At 40.9% G+C, this 24481-nt stretch overlaps 1 protein-coding gene across 1 annotated transcript in view; it reads right to left on the reverse strand.

The window, feature by feature from the left end:
- Positions 1-206: 206 nt before the first annotated feature.
- The window catches only part of dusp22b (dual specificity phosphatase 22b), a 60573-nt gene continuing 36298 nt past the window's right edge, over positions 207-24481 (reverse strand). Inside the window, exons 5-7 of the mRNA XM_060925933.1 lie at positions 22447-22521; positions 12578-12749; positions 207-495 (exon numbers count right to left, since the gene is read on the reverse strand). Of these exons, the coding sequence (XP_060781916.1) occupies positions 370-495; positions 12578-12749; positions 22447-22521 (373 nt within the window). The 3' untranslated portion in view covers positions 207-369. The remainder of the gene's footprint in view (positions 496-12577; positions 12750-22446; positions 22522-24481) is intronic.

A 24481-nucleotide genomic window follows, 5' to 3' on the forward strand; every position in this document is an offset into this window, starting at 1 on the left:
TATGTGACTTATGAAGTGAATTGTTTGGACCAGCTCTTATTTAGGGGCTCCATATGAAAAGGGGGTGAATACTTGTGCACACTCCAGATTTCTGTTTTTTATCTTAATTATTGTTTGTGTCACAATAAAACAACAATTTGCACGAATGTAGATTTGTAACAAGTGTATGATTGAATCGAGATTAATCAATCATCGTCATTCCAACATGAATTAGGTTTATTACAGTAAAAACATCAGCATTGTTTATGTACAAATGAAGAGACAGTAAGTAAAGGAACAGCTGGAGCCCAGGATGTGATGACCCTCTCTGAAGCAGCACAGTGAAGAAGCTGGAAGGCTCCGAGTGGGAATCTCAGCTCGGCTCGGTCTTCATGTGTCCGTGGATTTGCTCTCGGTTCCTGCGCTGTTGCTGGAGGCCTGAGCCAGCAGGTTGCGCATGTGCTCCTCGTCATTAAAGGGATTCTCTTTATACTCCCTTCTCAGCCAATCACGAAACTGAAAACGGATATGAATTAGCATTATTTTATAATAAGGAGTGCACAATTATACAATTTACATTCTTATATATATGCGTCTGTCTCAGAAACTGGGTACTGTGGGGGTCGCCCACTAAATATACTAACAGTCAATAAACTATACGGTTTTGAATGGTGATGTTGGTTTTAATTTGAAATAAAATGATGAAAGAAATAATGCAAATAAAACTAAATCTTTGATGTGAATACTCTATTCAGAATTTGGCAAAAATTCTGCAAATTTGTGGAAAAATGGCGGCTTGATCTGGGACATGATAAACGGTCGACTACATCGCATTCCCTTAAAAAGGTTGTAGTCGACTGAAAAGTCTACAGTTATCACTAATTGTATTTTAAGTTGTAACTTTATCCACCTAAGGATTGGTGCGCTCACAGAATAATCATAACCGTAATAAAACATCATGCAAAATATTTCATCACCGTCGTAACTCCATTTTCCGCAGACCCAAAACCAACACGATCGTGTGTTTTGATCTAAACAGAAAGCCTCAGGGTCAAGGTCACGACCTCACCAAAAGTAGGAACTTAAAATCACTACGCTGTATAAACATTTAGTTATAAATCTGCGATTTTGTTTTTTAAAACGAAAGCTGAAAGTTAGGTATAGAATATATTTCTTACAGAATATGTTACGATGGTAGCTGGTCTTGTATGAATTTCTGAGCTATAAAATTCTCGAAGTCGGACATCCGGGTACTTTTGACGTCAGGTCACATGACCTTGGAGCCGCCATATTTAACTAGGGGAAAGCCTGGCTTTATTGTGTTACACTGTGTTAGCAATAAAATGCCTAAAAGCTGTTGTGTTGTTGGCTGCACAGCCAATTCAAACAAGAACCCAGCATTAAAGTTTCATATGTTGCCATTAGGTGGGAAAAGACGTTAGTTAGGGCTGTTTTTTTAATGTGTTTTGCTGCTAGTTTTTTAATGTAAGTTAGTTCAGATTTTAATGTATTTTACCACTAGTTTTTAATGTAATTTGGTCGGATTTTGTCTATTAGGATGAGTCCCTTAAAATTCACTTAGGCCAAATATTGAACAATATTCTTTTTAATTTAAGAATAAATGATAAATAATTAGTTTTTAATGTCAAAAATATAACATTTAATGGCAGTTTTTATGAATTTTTGGCGCCAAATTTTGTCTATTAGGATGAGTCCCTTAAACTACACTTAGGCCAAAATTAGAAGTACTTACAGGAAAACTTGATCAAGTAGTGGTATATACAGTGGTGCTTGAAAGTTTGTGAACCCTTTAGAATTTTCTATATTTCTGCATAAATATGACCTAAAACATCATCAGATTTTCACACAAGTCCTAAAAGTAGATAAAGAGAACCCAGTTAAACAAATGAGACAAAAATATTATACTTGGTCATTTATTTATTGAGGAAAATGATCCAGTATTACATATCTGTGAGTGGCAAAAGTATGTGAACCTCTAGGATTAGCAGTTAATTTAAAGGTGAAATTAGAGTCCAGTGTTTTCAATCAATGGGATGACAATCAGGTGTGAGTGGGCACCCTGTTTTATTTAAAGAACAGGGATCTATCAAAGTCTGATCTTCACAACACATGTTTGTGGAAGTGTATCGTGGCACGAACAAAGGAGAGTTCTGAGGACCTCAGAAAAAGCGTTGTTGAAGCTCATCAGGCTGGAAAAGGTTACAAAACCATCTCTAAAGAGTTTGGACACCACCAATCCACAGTCAGACAGATTGTGTATAAATGGAGGAAATTCAAGACCATTGTTACCCTCCCCAGGAGTGGTCGACCAGCAAAGATCACTCCAAGAGCAAGGCGTGTAATAGTCGGCGAGGCCACAAAGGACCCCAGGGTAACTTCTAAGGAACTGAAGGCCTCTCTCACATTGGCTAATGTTAATGTTCATGAGTCCACCATCAGGAGAACACTGAACAACAATGGTGTGCATGGCAGGGTTGCAAGGAGAAAGCTACTGCTCTCCAAAAAGAACATTGCTGCTCGTCTGCAGTTTGCTAAAGATCACGTGGACAAGCCAGAAGGCTATTGGTAAAATGTTTTGTGGATGGATGAGACCAAAATAGAACTTTTTTGGTTTAAATGAGAACGTTATGTTTGGTGAAAGGAAAACACTGCTTTCCAGCATAAGAACCTTATCTCATCTGTGGAACATGATGGTGGTAGTATCATGGTTTGGGCCTGTTTTGCTGCATCTGGGCCAGGACGGTTTGCCATCATTAATGGAACAATGAATTCTGAATTATACCAGCGAATTCTAAAGGAAAATGTCAGGACATCTGTCCATGAACTGAATCTCAAGAGAAGGTGGGTCATGCAGCAAGACAACGACCCTAAGCACACAAGTCATTCTACCAAAGAACAGTTAAAGAAGAATAAAGTGAAAGTTTTGGAATGGCCAAGTCAAAGTCCTGACCTTAATCCAATCGAAATGTTGTGGAAGGACCTGAAGCGAGCAGTTCATGTGAGGAAACCCACCAACATCCCCGAGTTGAAGCTGTTCTGTATGGAGGAATGGGCTAAAATTCCTCCAAGCCGGTGTGCAGGACTGATCAACAGTTACCGCAAACATTTAGTTGCCGTTATTGCTGCACAAGGGAGTCACACCAGATACTGAAAGCAAAGGTTCACATACTTTTGCCACTCACAGATATGTAATATTGGATCATTTTCTTCAATACATAAATGACCAAGTATAATATTTTTGTCTCATTTGTTTAACTGGGTTCTCTTTATCTACTTTTAGGACTTGTGTGAAAATCTGATGATGTTTTAGGTCATATTTATGCAGAAATATAGAAAATTCTAAAGGGTTCACAAACTTTCAAGCACCACTGTATCAGGATACTGAACTTGTGGCCACTGCAAGGGATTGTCCAACCACTTGTTTGCAGGGATTTTGAATGGGCAACAATCCAGGCCTAGCAGCAATACCTTAGTCTGATATCTACACTTGTCCTCAGGCAGCAGTCCATCCTCATACTGGAATGCCATGATGTACCAAAACCTAGTAGTGCTGCGTGCTTCCCCTAATTCCCCTAACATGTACGCTCTCTCTTTCCCCTAGTCAAATATGGCGGGCCTGTTGTCAAGGTGTGTCACGTGATCGTGACGTCACGCCGACTTCGAGAATGAGTCGTGGTCTATTTTTTACCGTAGCGTGTTATTTGTGTGCGGGGAAGGACACACATTAACAATTTGCATGTGTAGAATGGAATTTTCCACTCCAACAGTTAGAAGTTGATCGCGCTTCCATTTACGGTCTTTCTGTTACGCGAGTGATCTGTTCGGACGTTATCACTGAAAAGGTGAGTTTTGACGGTTTTACTTTGTTTTAGTCTTGCAGTATAAGGCAATAGAATGTTTCTTTTTCATCTTACTTTCAGATTTCATAGTGTTTGCGTATTTTTGGCCAATATTTTGTGACCATGGTCAATTTAGATCGAACTTTTGATCGAATCTACGGCCAGTCATTTTGCCCTGCCCCCGCCTCGCGCTCCGTCCGGTGCGGTAGTGACGTCCCGTTGCTTGCGCGCCGCAGCAGAGACCCGCGCGACCTTCAGCCGGTACAGTCGCTGTTCTTTTACCACCGCCGTTATTCTCATCTTTCCGGTATGTTCTTGATTTTTCCATTGTGTCCTATTTCGCCATATCAAATACCCAAACTGTATCATATTATTCATATTTAAGTGAATAATCAATTCAGTCATCATAACTTGGCATTTTTAACCCAAGCAATCAAAAAGAGGAAATTTATTCAATACTTTCACTCATCTGTGAAGGAGGGGCTTTAATTCTTCATGATGGAGTTATTTTATATGGAAATCAATTTTACAAAAGCATTTGAATTGCAATCAAAAAATTTTCCACGGTGGAGGCCAGATAAAGCAAGATACTATCTTTACTCTTATTAAACATGACAAAAGAAACATTGAGTGTGAGGTAAATGCAAAAAAAATTGTACAATTAGAAAATGTATTTTTTGACCATAATGTCCCAAATGAGAGAGCAGTTTCTGAGACGGACCTGTATATAAATGCTCGGGTTAAGAATCGATATTCACATGTTTATAGGGTAAGTCAAAAAGTTCCAAGAGAGATGTTACAATTACAAAAGGTGTCCGATTTTATTAACTAAAACATTTTAAGACGTCTCTCGGGCGTCTCGAATAGCTTTGACAAGTTTTATCATTATATCTCTGTCAAGCGTTGAGCTGTGTTACGCTTTATTTGATCAGGTTTTTCAACCCTCAAAAATGAACAATTTTGAAATCAGAGCAAACATCACATTTTTAACCAAACTTGAATGGAAACCTGTTAAAATTATTGACCAGGTTTATGGGGACTCTTCACCATCTGCTGTTTATGCTTGGATTAAGTGATTTAAGGAGGAGCTCCAAGACGATCCGAGGGAAGGAAGGCCTTCCACTGCAAAAAATTAAAAATAAATAAATAAATTCGAGCTCGTGCGGAATCTGGTGGAAGAAGATCGCCGAATCACAGTTGATGCAATCACCAATGAAGCTGGAATCTTGCATGGTTCAGCTTTTTCAATTCTGACAGAAGATCTTGGTCTGAGTAAGCTTTCAGCTCATTGGGTCCCAAAAGCATTGCGCGAGGATCAACTGGCTCAAAGATCTGACCGTTCTTTAGCACTTTTGACCAGAATTGAAGCAAATGAAACCAATTTTTTTGAACGGTATGTCACATGGATTTACCAAGACAACCCGGAAAGCAAAATTCAATCAAAACAATGGCTACCAAGAGGAACAGTTGAGCCTGTGAAGTTCAAAGCAGAGAGGTCCGTTCAAAAAGTTATGGCAACAGTTTTCTGGGATTCAGAAGGAATAATCCGAATTGATTTTCTCGAAGGATGGAGAACAGTAACTGGTAGCTATTATGAAGGAGTTTTGCGAAAGCTGAAGACTGCACTGGGCAAAAAAACGCAGAGTAAGTTGCACCGCCAAATCCTTTTCCATCATAATGCACCGGCACACTCAAAAGAGACTGTTAGGGCTGAATTTCGATGGGAAATTCTTCCACACCATCCTTGCAGCCCTGATCTTGCGCCATCTGATTTTTTTCTTTTCCCAAAACTGAAAGAACATTTGAAACAAACTCGATTTCAGTCCTTAGACGAGGCAAAGAAGCAGAAAGACGTCCCCCAGAATTCTACAAAGAAGGAATTTGCCAATGGAAACATCGCTTGCAGAAGTGTTCAGACTTAAATGGAGGATATGTAGAGAAATAGCTTTGTTATTTTCATCCATCCATCCATTATCTGTCGCCACTTATCCTGTTCTACAGGGTCGCAGGCAAGCTGGAGCCTATCCCAGCTGACTACGGGCGAAAGGCGGGGTACACCCTGGACAAGTCGCCAGGTCATCACAGGGCTGACACATAGACACAGACAACCATTCACACTCACATTCACACCTACGCTCAATTTAGAGTCACCAGTTAACCTAACCTGCATGTCTTTGGACTGTGGGGGAAACCGGAGCACCCGGAGGAAACCCACGCGGACACGGCGAGAACATGCAAACTCCACACAGAAAGGCCCTCGCCGGCCGCTGGGCTCGAACCCGGACCTTCTTGCTGTGAGGCGACAGCGCTAACCACTGCACCACCGTGCCGCCCTGTTTTTTTCATAAATAAAGATTTTTTTTTTCAATTTGTCTTAGAACTTTTCGGCTTCCCTCGAGTATATATAATATATCATGTTCTGGTTTTAATAAATGGATGAAATGCATGTAATATAGAGAGGATATTCCACAGTGTTGTGAAGTTACGAAATTTATCTTTGAGTGGTGAATGGATAATTCAAGAGTGAGTGAAGCGAATGAGTGAAAATATTTTTCAACACGTGAAGATAAACTTCATCTCTTCGCGCTACCGTGTAATGTTATTTATATTATATGGACACATCCACACACAAAAAAAAAAAAAAAAAAAACGCAACTTAATCAAAAGGATTTTAATTTTGAACCAGTTCGCCATTTTGACAACGTGAAATGTCTAGTCAGCGGAAAAATCCTGGGGGTAACATCACTGGAGTGAAATATTGGGAATTATTATACATCCCTTCTCGCGGGTTTCGTTCATTTGGTTTGATAGCATGCAATATTGTTAGCGTATCACTTATCCAACGTGTATTGCATCAATCTACCCAATGGAGAATGAGCGTTGAATACGGTTTACGATATTGCATGGTTGTCAAGACAACATGACGTCACACGCCAGAGACATAAAACTTCAGCGATAGCGGGTGAGCGACTGGGACAATTTGTAAACAACCCCGATTCCAAAAAAGTTGGGACAAAGTACAAATTGTAAATAAAAACGGAATGCAATGATGTGAAAGTTTCAAAAGTCCATATTTTATTCAGAATAGAACATAGATGACATATCAAATGTTTAAACTGAGAAAATGTATCATTTAAAGAGAAAAATTAGGTGATTTTAAATTTCATGACAACAACACATCTCAAAAAAGTTGGGACAAGGCCATGTTTCCCACTGTGAGACATCCCCTTTTCTCTTTACAACAGTCTGTAAACGTCTGGGGACTGAGGAGACAAGTTGCTCAAGTTTAGGGATAGGAATGTGAACCCATTCTTGTCTAATGTAGGATTCTAGTTGCTCAACTGTCTTAGGTCTTTTTTGTCGTATCTTCCGTGTTATGATGCGCCAAATGTTTTCTATGGGTGAAAGATCTGGACTGCAGGCTGGCCAGTTCAGTACCCGGACCCTTCTTCTACGCAGCCATGATGCTGTAATTGATGCAGTATGTGGTTTGGCATTGTCATGTTGGAAAATGCAAGGTCTTCCCTGAAAGAGACGTCGTCTGGATGGGAGCATATGTTGCTCTAGAACCTGGATATACCTTTCAGCATTGATGGTGTCTTTCCAGATGTGTAAGCTGCCCATGCCACACGCACTAATGCAACCCCATACCATCAGAGATGCAGGCTTCTGAACTGAGCACTGATAACAACTTGGGTTGTCTTTTTCCTCTTTAGTCCGAATGACACGGCGTCCCTGATTTCCATAAAGAACTTCAAATTTTGATTCGTCTGACCACAGAACAGTTTTCCACTTTGCCACAGTCCATTTTAAATGAGCCTTGGCCCAGAGAAGACGTCTGCGCTTCTGGATCATGTTTAGGTACGGCTTCTTCTTTGAACTATAGAGTTTTAGCTGGCAACGGCGGATGGCACGGTAAATTGTGTTCACAGATAATGTTCTCTGGAAATATTCCTGAGCCCATTTTGTGATTTCCAATACAGAAGCATGCCTGTATGTGATGCAGTGCCGTCTAAGGGCCCGAAGATCACGGGCACCCAGTATGGTTTTCCGGCCTTGACCCTTACGCACAGAGATTCTTCCAGATTCTCTGACTCTTTTGATGATATTATGCACTGTAGATGATGATATGTTCAAACTCTTTGCAATTTTACACTGTCGAACTCCTTTCTGATATTGCTCCACTATTTGTCGGTGCAGAATTAGGGGGATTGGTGATCCTCTTCCCATCTTTACTTCTGAGAGCCGCTGCCACTCCAAGATGCTCTTTTTATACCCAGTCATGTTAATGACCTATTGCCAACTGACCTAATGAGTTGCAATTTGGTCCTCCAGCTATTCCTTTTTTGTACCTTTAACTTTTCCAGCCTCTTATTGCTCCTGTCCCAACTTTTTTGAGACGTGTTGCTGTCATGAAATTTCAAATGAGCCAATATTTGGCATGAAATTTCAAAATGTCTCACTTTCGACATTTAATATGTTGTCGATGTTCTATTGTGAATAGAATATCAGTTTTTGAGATTTGTAAATTATTGCATTCTGTTTTTATTTACAATTTGTACTTTGTCCCAACTTTTTTGGAATCGGGGTTATAATATTGTCTGGCTTTTTTCCGTGGTCTATCAGATATATTCCATTCAGCTACTCGTCTTCGACTTGTTCAGTATCATGCTAGCTGAATGGAATATATCTGATATACCACTCAACACCAGCCAATATTATTTAAATCTGTCAGTCAGATCCGCGATGTATTTCGTCTGAAAAATGCAAGTTTTTCAACACGAGAAGATAAACCTCATATCTTCAAGCCAATGTGTGATTTTCTTTTTATTATATCGACACATTCACAAACAAAAAGTCCCCAAATTTATCAAAACAATTCATCGATAGAGATTTATGTCGCGGTTTCGGTTCACCGCGTCCCAGATGGAGCTCGTATGAAAAATATGAGTGGCGTATTTCCCAGTAAAACACTTGTGTCTGTATATTAAAACACTCTGTGTCATGCTGTGATAGGAAAATAATCAACGATATAAAGTGGAGTAACTGTTATGATTCAAAGGTTGATTATTTTCCAATAACAGCACCCAAAGCATTTTATTCCTCTCATACCACAGCACTTCGACACATTAAAGAGCATGTCATACTTTTTATCCGTTAATAGTTACAATTCACGTTGTGTAACGTCCACGAAGCACGTTCTCACTTCCATACTGTGTGACACTCTGATACTCGCAGATATAATCTGCTCAGGGAAAGTCAATTCTTCTTAAAGGAGATACGCAGAGCCATGGCCTCACTTTTCATTTATAAACGTCTTGAGACCTCAAGAATGGCACAGGAATAGTTTTAAGCACTAACAATAAATCTAATATAGTAATTTTTAAGATTAAAGTGATTTATATACGGTAGGTAGTGGTCTGAGTGAATGACCTTGACGTCCGTAACGTCACAGCAGGAAGTCTATCGGTCTCATCGCCATTTCCGCTATACTAAAACGCAGAGCTGACTGCAACTCTGATCCTCCATTTTGAGCTAATTTATCGCCATGCCACGTAGATGTGTTGCTGGTGGGTGCAACAACATGACAGAAGGTGGATTTATGTTGCATTCATGGCCCAAGAATACTGAAATTGCAAAGATTTGGATGTGTTTTGCGAGACGGTCATGGGCACATCGGGCGCCTATGAAGTGGTCTCTCCTCTGCTCTGCACGTTTTACTGAAGACTCGTACGAGACCTCGGATCTGTTGAGGAGCGTTGGCTATAAGCCCGGATTGAAAGAGGGTGCAGTACCAACAATTAAAGGAAAACTACAAGAAAAAGTATTTATTTTATTAATTTATTTTTTTTAAACGGAAAGTGAGTTCAGTTGCACCAGTCTTCCCGGAGTGTGAGCCAAGGGTTTTTGGTAAAACCCGGGATAGAATGGGACATGACATATTATCATTCGGGCAGTGACCTCACCGCGGTTGTTACTAAAACCGGTGACGTCCCGTCCTGTCCCGGGTTTGATTAATTGCCTGAGCCGAGCAGTAATGGTGGAGTACTCAGTATGGAGAAAATGGAGAATGAGTGTAGCAGTCGTCTGATTTCTAAACTGGATATTGCTGCCATCTCGCCCTTACATGGAAGAACTGAATGAACGGAAAACTGAAAGTCAGATTGTTTCAAAACAATCGGCCACAAGAAGCGAGAACACAGATGGGTAAGATGCGACTCTCATTTGGATACAAAACAACATAAACAACATGTTGTTTACCTGCATTTAGATGAATCCATGTAACTTGTATTGCGTGTTTAAGTTAGCGGTATAAGATTATTTAATTTGCTTCAGAATGTGATCGTCTCAGTTCATCTGATTATTTAATTTGCCTTTTACGTTTTATCAGTGAAAATGCATGCATGTACATGTATGTTGCATAAGTTATAACACCCGTCCTGTTTTAATGAGAGTCAACCCACAATCAATGAAGTCAAATCAGTCTTAGTTGAGCAAGTCGGTGACGGTATTTCTTACTTTCACCATAAATTTTTATTTATATGACTTTGGTCTATAGCTGTAAAAGGCCTCGGCCTTAAAACCGGTTACCGCAGTGACGTCACGTGCTCAGGGCTGGCTGGCTCAGCGGGGCAGCTCGAATGCCAACTTTGTGGTCGATTTTAACTCTCAAAAATATATTTTTTATTCCCATTTATGCAGCATACAAGAGTCAAGGATGGAGATACTATCCACTCAGAAATTTATTTAAATATAAAGGTTCTGCTTATCTCCTTTAAAAAAAAAAAGTTTGTCTTAAATTCATATACAGTGGGGCAAAAAAGTATTTAGTCAGTCACCAATTGTGCAAGTTCTCCCACTTAAAAAGATGAGAGAGGCCTGTAATTTTCATCATAGGTACACTTCAACTATGAGAGGCAAAATCAGAAAAAAAAATCCAGAAAATCACATTGTCTGATTTTTAAAGAATTTATTTGCAAATTATGGTGGAAAATAAGTATTTGGTCAATAACAAAAGTTCATCTCAATACTTTGTTATATACCCTTTATTGGCAATGACAGAGGTCAAACGTTTTCTGTAAGTCTTCACAAGGTTTTCACACACTGTTGCTGGTATTTTGGCCCATTCCTCCATGCAGATCTCCTCTAGAGCAGTGATGTTTTGGGGCTGTCGCTGGGCAACACGGACTTTCAACTCCCTCCAAAGATTTTCTATGGGGTTGAGATCTGGAGACTGGCTAGGCCACTCCAGGACCTTGAAATGCTTCTTACGAAGCCACTCCTTCGTTGCCCGGGTGGTGTGTTTGGGATCATTGTCATGCTGAAAGACCCAGCCACGTTTCATCTTCAATGCCCTTGCTGATGGAAGGAGGTTTTCACTCAAAATCTCACGATACATGGCCCCATTCATTCTTTCCTTTACACGGATCAGTCGTCCTGGTCCCTTTGCAGAAAAACAGCCCCAAAGCATGATGTTTCCACCCCCATGCTTCACAGTAGGTATGGTGTTCTTTGGATGCAACTCAGCATTCTTTCTCCTCCAAACACGACAAGTTGAGTTTTTACCAAAAAGTTCTATTTTGGTTTCATCTGACCATAGACATTCTCCCAATCCTCTTCTGGATCATCCAAATGCTCTCTAGCAAACTTCAGATGGGCCTAGACATGTACTGGCTTAAGCAGGGGGACACGTCTGGCACTGCAGGATTTGAGTCCCTGGCGGCGTAGTGTGTTACTGATGGTAGCCTTTGTTACTTTGGTCCCAGCTCTCTGCAGGTCATTCACTAGGTCCCCCCGTGTGGTTCTGGGATTTTTGCTCACCGTTCTTGTGATCATTTTGACCCCACGGGGTGAGATCTTGCGTGGAGCCCCAGATCGAGGGAGATTATCAGTGGTCTTGTATGTCTTCCATTTTCTAATAATTGCTCCCACAGTTGATTTCTTCACACCAAGCTGCTTACCTATTGCAGATTCAGTCTTCCCAGCCTGGTGCAGGTCTACAATTTTGTTTCTGGTGTCCTTTGACAGCTCTTTGGTCTTGGCCATAGTGGAGTTTGGAGTGTGACTGTTTGAGGTTGTGGACAGGTGTCTTTCATACTGATAACGAGTTCAAACAGGTGCCATTAATACAGGTAACGAGTGGAGGACAGAGGAGCCTCTTAAAGAAGAAGTTGTTACAGGTCTGTGAGAGCCAGAAATCTTGCTTGTTTGTAGGTGACCAAATACTTATTTTACCAAGGAATTTACCAATTAATTCATTAAAAATCCTACAATGTGATTTCCTGGATTCTTTCCCCCCATTCTGTCTCTCATAGTTGAGGAATACCTATGGTGAAAATTACAGGCCTCTCTCATCTTTTTAAGTGGGAGAACTTGCACAATTGGTGGCTGACTAAATACTTTTTTGCCCCACTGTAACTTTATTTCCCTCTCGCCTGAACTTATGTATGAGAGTACGCGTCGAAGGAATTAACATCCGAATCAGTTTAAAAGGAAAGAACGGAAGTTTGTGACGAAATATGAGAAATGAGAGACTCAGAGATTCCTTGAAGTCCGAACAGGTTAAAGTGCAGGTTGTGAAAATAAAGATAAAGAAAAGAACTGATGCTTGAAAGCAGACGTTTCCGTTTCTCCCATCAGGACACCTGTAAGTCTGTGAGCCAGTGTCAGATGTGATGTTAATGCAGTAGTGTGTGTGTGTGTGTGTGTTTGAGAGAGAGAGAGAGAGAGAGAGAGACCTCTTCCGCTTGTGTGCTCTGAAACTCCTGCAGCTGTTTCTGGAAGCCAGGGTTGGGCGTGGCGCAGGGCCGTGCCACCCTGACCGCTGTCAGCGCCTCCTTCCAGCCCAGACCCGTCACTGTCATGATGTAAGCCACGACCAGAGTAACGCTGCGTGACACACCCGCCAGACTGCACAACAGGAGGAAAGGAGAAAAGCGCACACACTTTCACTTAAATGGTTTCAAATCACACTGTTTCTGTCACGAAGCTCCTGGGAAAGAACTCAGAATAAATTTGAGTGTAAGGTGAAAAAAACAATAATAATAATGCAACATACACCTCATTTTCACACCCTGCATCTCTTTACTCCAATTCACGAAAACAAAATTCCAGGACTATTCCTTGTTGTAAGAGGCGTGGCTGTGCAACTTGTTCCTGATTGTAGGTCACATGACCAAAACCTGAAACCCTAGAAAATCCTGTTAAACATCATCTTGAAAGTCAAAACTCACTAAACATGTAAAACCACCGAATTGGAGAAATCATCAGTGTGTGTGCATATATAAAAGTTTTACTCTTCAAGCTGTTGAACATTTTACATTATAATATTTGAAGAAGAAGAAGAAGAAGAAGAAGAAAAGGAAAAAAAATGTTGTAGAGTTTATTTTCCTCTTCATCTCATCTTTTCTTTTTTTTCACGAAAATGACCATTTAATATCAGTTGATATACAACCCCGATTCCAAAAAAGTTGGGACAAAGTACAAATTGTAAATAAAAACGGAATGCAATGATGTGGAAGTTTCAAAATTCCATATTTTATTCAGAATAGAACATAGATGACATATCAAATGTTTAAACTGAGAAAATGTATCATTTAAAGAGAAAAATTAGGTGATTTTAAATTTCATGACAACAACACATCTCAAAACAGTTGGGACAAGGCCATGTTTCCCACTGTGAGACATCCCCTTTTCTCTTTACAACAGTCTGTAAACGTCTGGGGACTGAGGAGACAAGTTGCTCAAGTTTAGGGATAGGAATGTTAACCCATTCTTGTCTAATGTAGGATTCTAGTTGCTCAACTGTCTTAGGTCTTTTTTGTCGTATCTTCCGTTTTATGATGCGCCAAATGTTTTCTATGGGTGAAAGATCTGGACTGCAGGCTGGCCAGTTCAGTACCCGGACCCTTCTTCTACGCAGCCATGATGCTGTAATTGATGCAGTATGTGGTTTGGCATTGTCATGTTGGAAAATGCAAGGTCTTCCCTGAAAGAGACGTCGTCTGGATGGGAGCATATGTTGCTCTAGAACCTGGATATACCTTTCAGCATTGATGGTGTCTTTCCAGATGTGTAAGCTGCCCATGCCACACGCACTAATGCAACCCCATACCATCAGAGATGCAGGCTTCTGAACTGAGCGCTGATAACAACTTGGGTCGTCCTTCTCCTCTTTAGTCCGAATGACACGGCGTCCCTGATTTCCATAAAGAACTTCAAATTTTGATTTGTCTGACCACAGAACAGTTTTCCACTTTGCCACAGTCCATTTTAAATGAGCCTTGGCCCAGAGAAGACGTCTGCGCTTCTGGATCATGTTTAGATACGGCTTCTTCTTTGAACTATAGAGTTTTAGCTGGCAACGGCGGATGGCACGGTGAATTGTGTTCACAGATAATGTTCTCTGGAAATATTCCTGAGCCCATTTTGTGATTTCCAATACAGAAGCATGCCTCTATGTGATGCAGTGACGTCTAAGGGCCCGAAGATCACGGGCACCCAGTATGGTTTTCCGGCCTTGACCCTTACGCACAGAGATTCGTCCAGATTCTCTGAATCTTTTGATGATATTATGCACTGTAGATGATGATATGTTCAAACTCTTTGCAATTTTACACTGTCGAACTCCTTTCCGATATTGCTCCACTATTTGTCGGCGCAGAATTAGGGGGATTGGTGATCCTCTTCCCATCTTTACTTCTGAGAGCCGCTGCCACTCCAAGATGCTCTTTTTATACCCAGTCATGTTAATGACCTATTGCCAATTGACCTAATGAGTTGTAATTTGGTCCTCCAGCTGTTCCTTTTTTGTACCTTTAACTTTTCCAGCCTCTTATTGCCCCTGTCCCAACTTTTTTGAGATGTGTTGCTGTCATGAAATTTCAAATGAGCCAATATTTGGCATGAAATTTCAAAATGTCTCACTTTAGACATTTGATATGTTGTCTATGTTCTATTGTGAATACAATATCAGTTTTTGAGATTTGTAAATTATTGCATTCCGTTTTTATTCACAATTTGTACTTTGTCCCAACTTTTTTGGAATCGGGGTTGTACAAAACAAACATCATATATACAGTATATACAGTGCTGAGCGTAAATGAGTACACCCCCTTTGAAAAGTAACATTTTAAACAATCAATGAACACAAAGAATTCCCCATAGGTGTTCGATCGGGTTCAGATCAGGAGACAGACTTGGCCACTGAATCACTTTCACCCTGTTCTTCTTCAGAAATCCTACAGTGACCTTAAATGTGTGTTTAGGATCATTGACATGTTGGAAAAGTGCACGACGTCCAAGGGCATGGAGTGATGGTAGCATCTTCTCTTTCAGTATAGAGCAATACATCTGTGAATTCATGATGCCATCAATGAAATGCAGCTCCCCGACACCAGCAGCACTCATGCAGCCCCACATAAGGACACTGCCACCACCATGTTTCACTGTAGGCACCAGGCATTTTTCTTTGTATTCCTCACCTTTGCAACACCATACAGTTTTGAAGCCATCAGTTCCAAAAACATTTATCTTGGTCTCATCACTCCAGAGTATAGAGTCCCAGTAGTCTTCATCTTTGTCAGCATGGGCCCTGGCAAACTCTAGGTGGGCTTTTTGTGCCTGGGCTTTAGGAGACGCTTCTTTCGTGGACGGCATCCATGCATGCCATTCCTCTGCAGTGTACGCCGTATCGTGTCACGGGAAATAGTCACCCCAGTTTGGCTTTCTACTTCTTTAGATAACTGCAGTGAACTTGCATGCCGATTTTCTTCAACTCTTCTCATCAGAAGATGCTCCTGTCGAGGTGTTAACTTCCGTGGATGACCTGGACGTCTCTGTGAGATGGTTGCAGTTCCATCGTTCTTAAATTTTTGTTCCACTTTTGCTGAATGATAAGTAAAGCTTTGCTGATCTTCTTGTAGCCTTCACCTTTGTGGTGGAAAGAAATTATTTTCTTTGGGGAATTCTGAAGAGACAAGTTGAGCATCACTCTCCATCCAGCATCCAGTCACTAAAAGAGGTCATTGTTGAAGAATGGAAAAAGATTGATGTTGCAAAATGTCGCCAACTTGTTCATTCCATGCCTAGAAGACTTGGCGCCGTCATTAAAAATCATGGAGGCCATACAAAGTACTAGATGTAGTAGTTTTTGTTGTGGGGTGTACTCATTTTTGCACCACCCTAATTTGAGTAAAACTGAAAAATGTGTAATCTAAGTTATATTATTAACCTTACTTTCACGTTATAAGTTAAACAGATGTTATATTAAACTTTGTCTTGTCAACATTTTGGAAATTGTTTGTGTTCATTGAGATATTGTTTAAAATGTTACTTTTCAAAGGGGGTGCACTCATTTACGCTGAGCACTGTATGTGTAGGACTGGACGATATGATATGACCAGGTCATATCAGTATCATGATAAATGATACTCTTTGGAGATTTCATAGGTATCGTGAGATCAAAACTTTTCCCATCTTTAATGTGACCTATAACATAAAAAAAAAAGTACAATAAGCTGGTTGCGTAAGTGTGCACACCCTTAAACTATGTTGAAGCACCTTTTGATTTAATTACAGCATTGAGTCTTTTTGGGTCGGAGTCTATCAGCCTGCCACATCTAGACTTGGCAATATTTGCCCACTCTTCCTTGCAAAAGCGCTCCACATCTGTCAGATTGCGAGGGCGTCTCTTGTGCACAGCCCTCTTCAGGTCACCCCACAGATTTTCAACTGGATTTAGGTCTGGGCTCTGGCTGGGTCGTTCCAAAACTCATTGTTGTGCTGAAAGATGAAATTCCTCTTCATTTTCATCTTTCTAGCAGACACCTGAAGGTTTTGGGCCAAAATTGACTGGTATTTAGAACTGTTCATAATTCCCTCCACCTTGACTAAAGCCCCTGTTCCAGCTGAAGAAAAACAACCCCAAAACATGATGCTGCCACCACCATGCTTCACCGTGGGTATGGGGTTCTTTTGGTGATGCGCAGTGTTGTTTTTGCGCCAAACATACCTTTTGGAATTGTGGCCAAAAAGTTCAACCTTGGTTTCATCAGACCAGAACACATTTTCCCACATGCTTTTGGAAGAGTTGATGTAATTTTTTTTTTTTTTTGTAAAATGTAGCCGGGCCTGGATGTTTTTCTTTGACCCTACCTCATAGTCCAGACATATGGAGAATACGGGAGATTGCTGTCACATGTAGTACACAACCAGTACTTGCCAGAAATTCCTGCAGCTCCTTCAGTGTTACTGTAAGCCTCTCGGCAGACTCCCCGACCAGTTTTCATCTTGTCTTTTCATCAGTTTTGGAGAGACGTCCAGTTCTCGGTGATGTCACTGTCGTCCCATATTTTCTCCACTTCATGATGACGGTCTTCACTGTGCTCCATGGTATATCTAATGCCGTGGAAATGTTTTTGCACCCTTCTCCTGACTGATACCTTTCAACAATGAGATCCCTCTGATGCTTTGTAAGCTCTCTGCGAACCCTGGCTTTTGCTGGAGGAGCAACTGAGTAAATGTCTGAACTTTATTTGGGGTTAATCAGAGTCATTTTCACTGATGGCAGGTGTGAACCCAAAAAGACTGAATGCTGGAATTAAATCAAAAAGTGCTTCAACAAAGTATTAGTTTAAGGGTGTGCACACTTATGCAACCAGCTTATTGTACGTTTTTGTTTTTTGAATGTTTTTCCCCCCGAACAGATTTGTTTGTTTTTCAGTTGAATTGTACAGGTTATAGACATTAAAGGTGGGAAAAGGTTCATGGTTTTGTTTTGATTTCAAATGTCCTGTAATATTCTACAAAGGCATCACTTTACACCCGATGTAGTGAGCATGAATAGTGAACGGGAAGCCATTTTGGGTTTGCTCTGCTACAAATTTCAATCGAAATAACCATAAGATATCTTCCTGATTCCTTGTGGTGAAGAGTAAAGGCTTGAATGAACTTAGAAGTATAATATAATATAATATAATATAATATAATATAATATAATATAATATAATATAATATAATATAAAGCGGCTAGGGCGGCACGGTGGTGTAGTGGTTAGCGCTGTCGCCTCACAGCAAGAAGGTCCTGGGTTCGAGCCCCGGGGCCAGCAAGGGCCTTTCTGTGCGGAGTTTGCATGTTCTCCCCGTGTCCGCGTGGGTTTCCTCCGGGTGCTCCGGTTTCCCCCACAGTCCAAAGACATGCAGGTTAGGTTAACTGGTGACTCTAAATTGACCGTAGGTGTGAATGTGAATGGTTGTCTGTGTCTATGTGTCAGCCCTGCGATGACCTGGCGACTTGTCCAGGGTGTACCCCGCCTTTCGCCCGTAGTCAGCTGGGATAGGCTCCAGCTTGCCTGCGACCCTGTCGAAGGATAAAGCGGCTAGAGATAATGAGATGAGATAAAGCGGCTAGAGATAATGAGATGAGATATATGAGTAAGCTAATTGTATTATAATCATGATCTCAATTTTCAGTTTCACAACTGTTAGTGAATTTAATAACAGTTAGTCGGTACACTTATTTATTTATTAATTTACTTATAGTATACACTCACTGGACACTTTATTAGGAACACCCATCCACCTGCTGTTTTATGCAGTTATCTAATTAGCCAATCCCATCCATTATCCATAACCGCTTATCCTGTACAGGGTCGGGGCGAGCTGGAGCCTATCCCAGCTGACGATGGGTGAGAGGCGGGGTACACCCTGGACAAGTCAGCAGGTCATCGCAGGGCTCTCTTAAGACCAAGAGAGTCTTAAATTACCTCTTAAGATCCACTATCAAGCTAACATGGTTTTCCCGAACAACATCGTAGCCAAAGTAGTCCTTTAGTTTGCTCTGAATTTACGAGAGACCCGGATCACTCTTTCAAAACAAAGAGCGTCTCGCTCACCGCCGAATACACAGACTGCGCATGCGCCTCCAAGGGAATCGCGCAGTCAGCGGGCAGAGACTGGTGTTGAATCTGCTGCTGGCGTTCAATTATTTTTCTTACATTGCAAGTACGAGTTAATTATTAAACAAGTGTTGCCAGGCAAAACAAACCTCGCCCGGCAGCACTTATTTTATACCTATATGTTGATAATGGTAATATTTCTTAATCATCAGCTGTCAGGTTATAGTCCTATGAAAATCCATGACCTTGAGTTTGACCTTTCAAGGTCACTCAAGGTCAAAGGTCATGGTGCCAAATGAAAGCCCATGTGCCACTTCCTATAAGTTGATAATAATTAATATCTGTCGATCATCAACCATTTTCAAGTTCGAGCCGTCTGAAAATCCGTGACCTTGAGTTTGACATTTCAAGGTCGTTCAAGGTCAAAGATCATGGTGCCAAATGAAAGGCCATATGGGAGTTCCCATATGCTCATAACAGAAAACATCTGTCTATCGGCAACCGTTTTTGAGTTATAATGGAAAATATGTTATTTTAACTGAAAGGTTGACCTTTCCAGTGACCTTGTTATTTGCTCAGTCCTCAACACTTATTATTTGCTCATTCTTTCGTGTGAATGTTCATTGAATTAAAAACACGCTTGGAATGAAAAAAATAAACAAATAAAATTCCCCAAAAATGTAAAATTGTTTCATGAATTAATTACCGCATTATTACCTCGCCCATGACAGAGTAAGCGGGGTGTGGTATTGTAGTCAGTGTGGTTTGTTTATTTGTTTGTGTGTGTGTCTGTTAACAATCTAGCGTCTAGACGGTTGCACCGATTGACTTCAAATTCTCAGGGTAGGTGGGCAATGATCTGTAGATTACCTGATTAAATTTTGGGGGTAATCGGGTCAAGGTGAAGGTCAAGGTCACCAGAAAGGTCAACCTTTCGGTCAAAATAACATATAGTGGTGCTTGAAAGTTTGTGAACCCTTTAGAATTTTCTATATTTCTGCATAAATATGACCTAAAACATCATCAGATTTTCACACGAGTCCTAAAAGTAGATAAAGAGAACCCAGTTAAACAAATGAGACAAAAATATTATACTCGTTCATTTATTTATTGAGGAAAATTATCCAATATTACATATCTGTGAGGGGCAAAAGTATGTGAACCTCTAGGATTAGCAGTTAATTTGAAGGTGAAATTAGAGTCAGGTGTTTTCAATCAATGGGATGACAATCAGGTGTGAGTGGGCACCCTGTTTTATTTAAAGAACAGGGATCTATCAAAGTCTGATCTTTACAACACATGTTTGTGGAAGTGTATCATGGCACGAACAAAGGAGATTTCTGAGGACCTCAGAAAAAGCGTTGTTGAAGCTCATCAGGCTGGAAAAGGTTACAAAACCATCTCTAAAGAGTTTGGACTCCACCAATCCACAGTCAGACAGATTGTGTACAAATGGAGGAAATTCAAGACCATTGTTACCCTCCCCAGGAGTGGTCGACCAACAAAGATCACTCCAAGAGCAAGGCATGTAATAGTCGGCGGGGTCACAAAGGACCCCAGGGTAACTCCTAAGCAACTGAAGGCCTCTCTCACATTGGCTAATGTTAATGTTCATGAGTCCACCATCAAGAGAACACTGAACAACAATGGTGTGCATGGCAGGGTTGCAAGGAGAAAGCCACTGCTCTCCAAAAAGAACATTGCTGCTCGTCTGCAGTTTGCTAAAGATCACGTGGACAAGCCAGAAGGCTATTGGAAATTATACCAGCGAACTCTAAAGGAAAATGTCAGGACATCTGTCCATGAACTGAATCTCAAGAGAAGGCGGGTCATGCAGCAAGACAACGGCCCTAAGCACACAAGTCGTTCTACCAAAGAATGGTTAAAGAAGAATAAAGTTAATGTTTTGGAATGGCCAAGTCAAAGTCCTGAACTTAATCCAATCGAAATGTTGTGGAAGGACCTGAAGCGAGCAGTTCATGTGAGGAAACCCAAAAACATCCCAGAGTTGAAGCTGTTCTGTACGGGGGAACGGGCTAAAATTCCTCCAAGCCGGTGTGCAGGACTGATCAACAGTTACCGCAAACGTTTAGCTGCAGTTATTGCTGCACAAGGGGGTCACACCAGATACTGAAAGCAAAGGTTCACATACTTTTGCAACTCACGGATATGTAATATTGGATCATTTTCCGCAATAAATAAATGACCAAGTATAATATTTTTGTCTCATTTGTTTAACTGGGTTCTCTTTATCTACTTTTAGGATTTGTGTAAAAATCTGATGAAGTTTTAGGTCATATTTATGCAGAAATATAGAAAATTCTAAAGGGTTCACAAACTTTCAAGCACCACTGTAATTGTCTTCATATTGAGCTTTTTTTAAATTAATACTGAAATATGAGCCTGAGTAAAGGACTATTATTCAGAAACTGACACTCGTTGTGGGTAATATAATGAAATACTGTGGATATTGTGATTATTATTCTTTTTTACTACAAACCCGGACTCAAAGCTGGTGAGTTTGGTGGTAAAGCTGTATCATTTTGTGTCTTAGAATTGTCAAAAGTTAAATATTTTATTGTATTTTTAATTTTTCTGCTTTTTAGTGTCCATGTATTTTTCTACACACCAAACAAATGATCTCATCTCATCTCAATATTTCTAGCCGCTTTATCCTGTTCTACAGGGTCGCAGGCAAGCTGGAGCCTATCCCAGCTGACTACGGGCGAGAGGTGGGGTACACCCTGGACAAGTCGCCAGGTCATCACAGGGCTGACACATAGACACAGACAACCATTCACACTCACATTCACACCTACGCTCAATTTAGAGTCACCAGTTAACCTAACCTGCATGTCTTTGGACTGTGGGGGAAACCGGAGCACCCGGAGGAAACCCACGCAGACACGGGGAGAACATGCAAACTCCACACAGAAAGGCCCTCGCTGGCCACGGGGCTCGAACCCAGACCTTCTTGCTGTGAGGCGACAGCGCTAACCACTACACCACCGTACCACACCAAACAAAGGATCATTAAACTCAATTTTTTACACTATTTAAAAAAAAAAGCTGAATTATAGTTTTGCTGGCTGTTTGTTCGCAAATAAATCTCGTGGCAGATATTATGTTAACGATCAATATGATCTGATATTTCTGATCATTGATCCAGGGGAATCAGTACTTACGATGTAGTGAGTTAAAATCTTAAACACAATGTTTTCTTTCTAAATTAGCTGAACTACAGTGATAAATATTTCTCACTGTAATATTGTGATTATTTTAGTCATTTATTCGCCGTAATATAATCCCAGTGTTTGTATTCTTACACGGGTGCCATGTATCATGATAATCGCTCACACATCGAGGCAGTGCGACTCGGTTCCCGCCCAAAGTAAGCTTTACAACAAATCACCAACTATTTCTCATTAATGAATGTTTCTAAAGCCCTTTTCCTGTAATTACACGCTTTACTGTAAAGGTCAGATTTAAATTTGTTTGCTGCTGTGCCTGGGTGTCGGTGAATGGGTGGAGTTTCTGAGAAACACACTCCACACTCACCCGACCTGCGAGGTGTCAGTAGTGAACGATTCCACCACCCCCACTGTCATTGGACTCCTCTTACAGAGAGAGAGAGAGAGAGAGAGAGAGAGAGAGAGAGAGAGATTGGATATATGATGTATTAAAATGTAATCGAGGTCTTACACACTTACCAGTGGACCAGACATCCTTCTCCTTTCAGCCTGCACTCATGCATAAATCTGATGCTCTGTTTGAAATGCTTCTTCCTGCACACACACACACACACACACACACACACACACACACACACACACACACACACACACACACAGTGAGAGAAGGGAAGACTGTAAGAGAGAGATACAGTGAGAGTAAGAGATAGTGATAGTAAGAGAGAGAGATACAGTGAGAGAGAGAGATTGTGAGTGAGTGAGAGATACAATGAGAAAGAGAGATTGTGAGTGAGTGAGAGAGATACAATGAGAGTGAGAGATTGTGAGTGAGTGAGAGAGATACAATGAGAGTGAGAGATTGTGAGTGAGTGAGAGATACAATGAGAAAGAGAGATTGTGAGTGAGAGAGATACAATGAGAAAGAGAGATTGTGAGTGAGTGAGAGATACAATGAGAAAGAGAGATTGTGAGTGAGTGAGAGAGATACAATGAGAGTGAGAGATTGTGAGTGAGTGAGAGAGATACAATGAGAGTGAGAGATTGTGAGTGAGTGAGAGAGATACAATGAGAGTGAGAGATTGTGAGTGAGTGAGAGATACAATGAGAAAGAGAGATTGTGAGTGAGAGAGATACAATGAGAGTGAGAGATTGTGAGTGAGTGAGAGATACAATGAGAAAGAGAGATTGTGAGTGAGTGAGAGAGATACAATGAGAGAGAGAGATTGTGAGTGAATGAGAGAGATACAATGAGAGAGAGATTGTGAGTGAGTGAGAGAGGGATACAATGAGAGAGAGAGAGATTGTGAGTGAGTGAGAGAGGGATACAATGAGAGAGAGAGAGATTGTGAGTGAATGAGAGAGATACAATGAGAGAGAGATTGTGAGTGAGTGAGAGAGAGATACAATGAGAGAGAGATTGTGAGTGAGTGAGTGAGTGAGTGAGTGAGTGAGTGAGTGAGTGAGAGAGATACAATGAGAGAGAGAGATTGTGAGTGAATGAGAGAGATACAATGAGAGAGAGATTGTGAGTGAGTGAGAGAGGGATACAATGAGAGAGAGAGAGATTGTGAGTGAGTGAGAGAGGGATACAATGAGAGAGAGAGAGATTGTGAGTGAATGAGAGAGATACAATGAGAGAGAGATTGTGAGTGAATGAGAGAGATACAATGAGAGAGAGATTGTGAGTGAGTGAGAGAGAGATACAATGAGAGAGAGAGACTGTGAGTGAGTGAGAGATACAATGAGAGTGAGAGATTGTGAGTGAGTGAGAGAGATACAATGAGAGTGAGAGATTGTGAGTGAGTGAGAGAGAGATACAATGAGAGAGAGAGACTGTGAGTGAGTGAGAGATACAATGAGAGTGAGAGATTGTGAGTGAGTGAGAGAGATACAATGAGAGTGAGAGATTGTGAGTGAGTGAGAGAGATACAATGAGAGAGAGATTGTGAGTGAGTGAGAGAGATACAATGAGAGAGAGATTGTGAGTGAGTGAGAGAGATACAATGAGAGTGAGAGATTGTGAGTGAGTGAGAGAGAGATACAATGAGAGAGAGAGACTGTGAGTGAGTGAGAGATACAATGAGAGTGAGAGATTGTGAGTGAGTGAGAGAGATACAATGAGAGTGAGAGATTGTGAGTGAGTGAGAGAGATACAATGAGAGTGAGAGATTGTGAGTGAGTGAGAGAGATACAATGAGAGTGAGAGATTGTGAGTGAGTGAGAGATACAATGAGAGTGAGAGATTGTGAGTGAGTGAGAGAGATACAATGAGAGTGAGAGATTGTGAGTGAGTGAGAGATACAATGAGAGTGAGAGATTGTGAGTGAGTGAGAGAGATACAATGAGAGTGAGAGATTGTGAGTGAGTGAGAGAGATACAATGAGAGTGAGAGATTGTGAGTGAGTGAGAGATACAATGAGAGAGAGAGATTGTGAGTGAATGAGAGAGATACAATGAGAGAGAGATTGTGAGTGAGTGAGAGAGATACAATGAGAGAGAGATTGTGAGTGAGTGAGTGAGTGAGTGAGTGAGTGAGTGAGTGAGATACAATGAG

This window comes from Neoarius graeffei, chromosome 1, assembly GCF_027579695.1.
Source record: "Neoarius graeffei isolate fNeoGra1 chromosome 1, fNeoGra1.pri, whole genome shotgun sequence".
In the NCBI taxonomy this organism is placed as follows: Eukaryota; Metazoa; Chordata; class Actinopteri; order Siluriformes; family Ariidae; genus Neoarius; species Neoarius graeffei.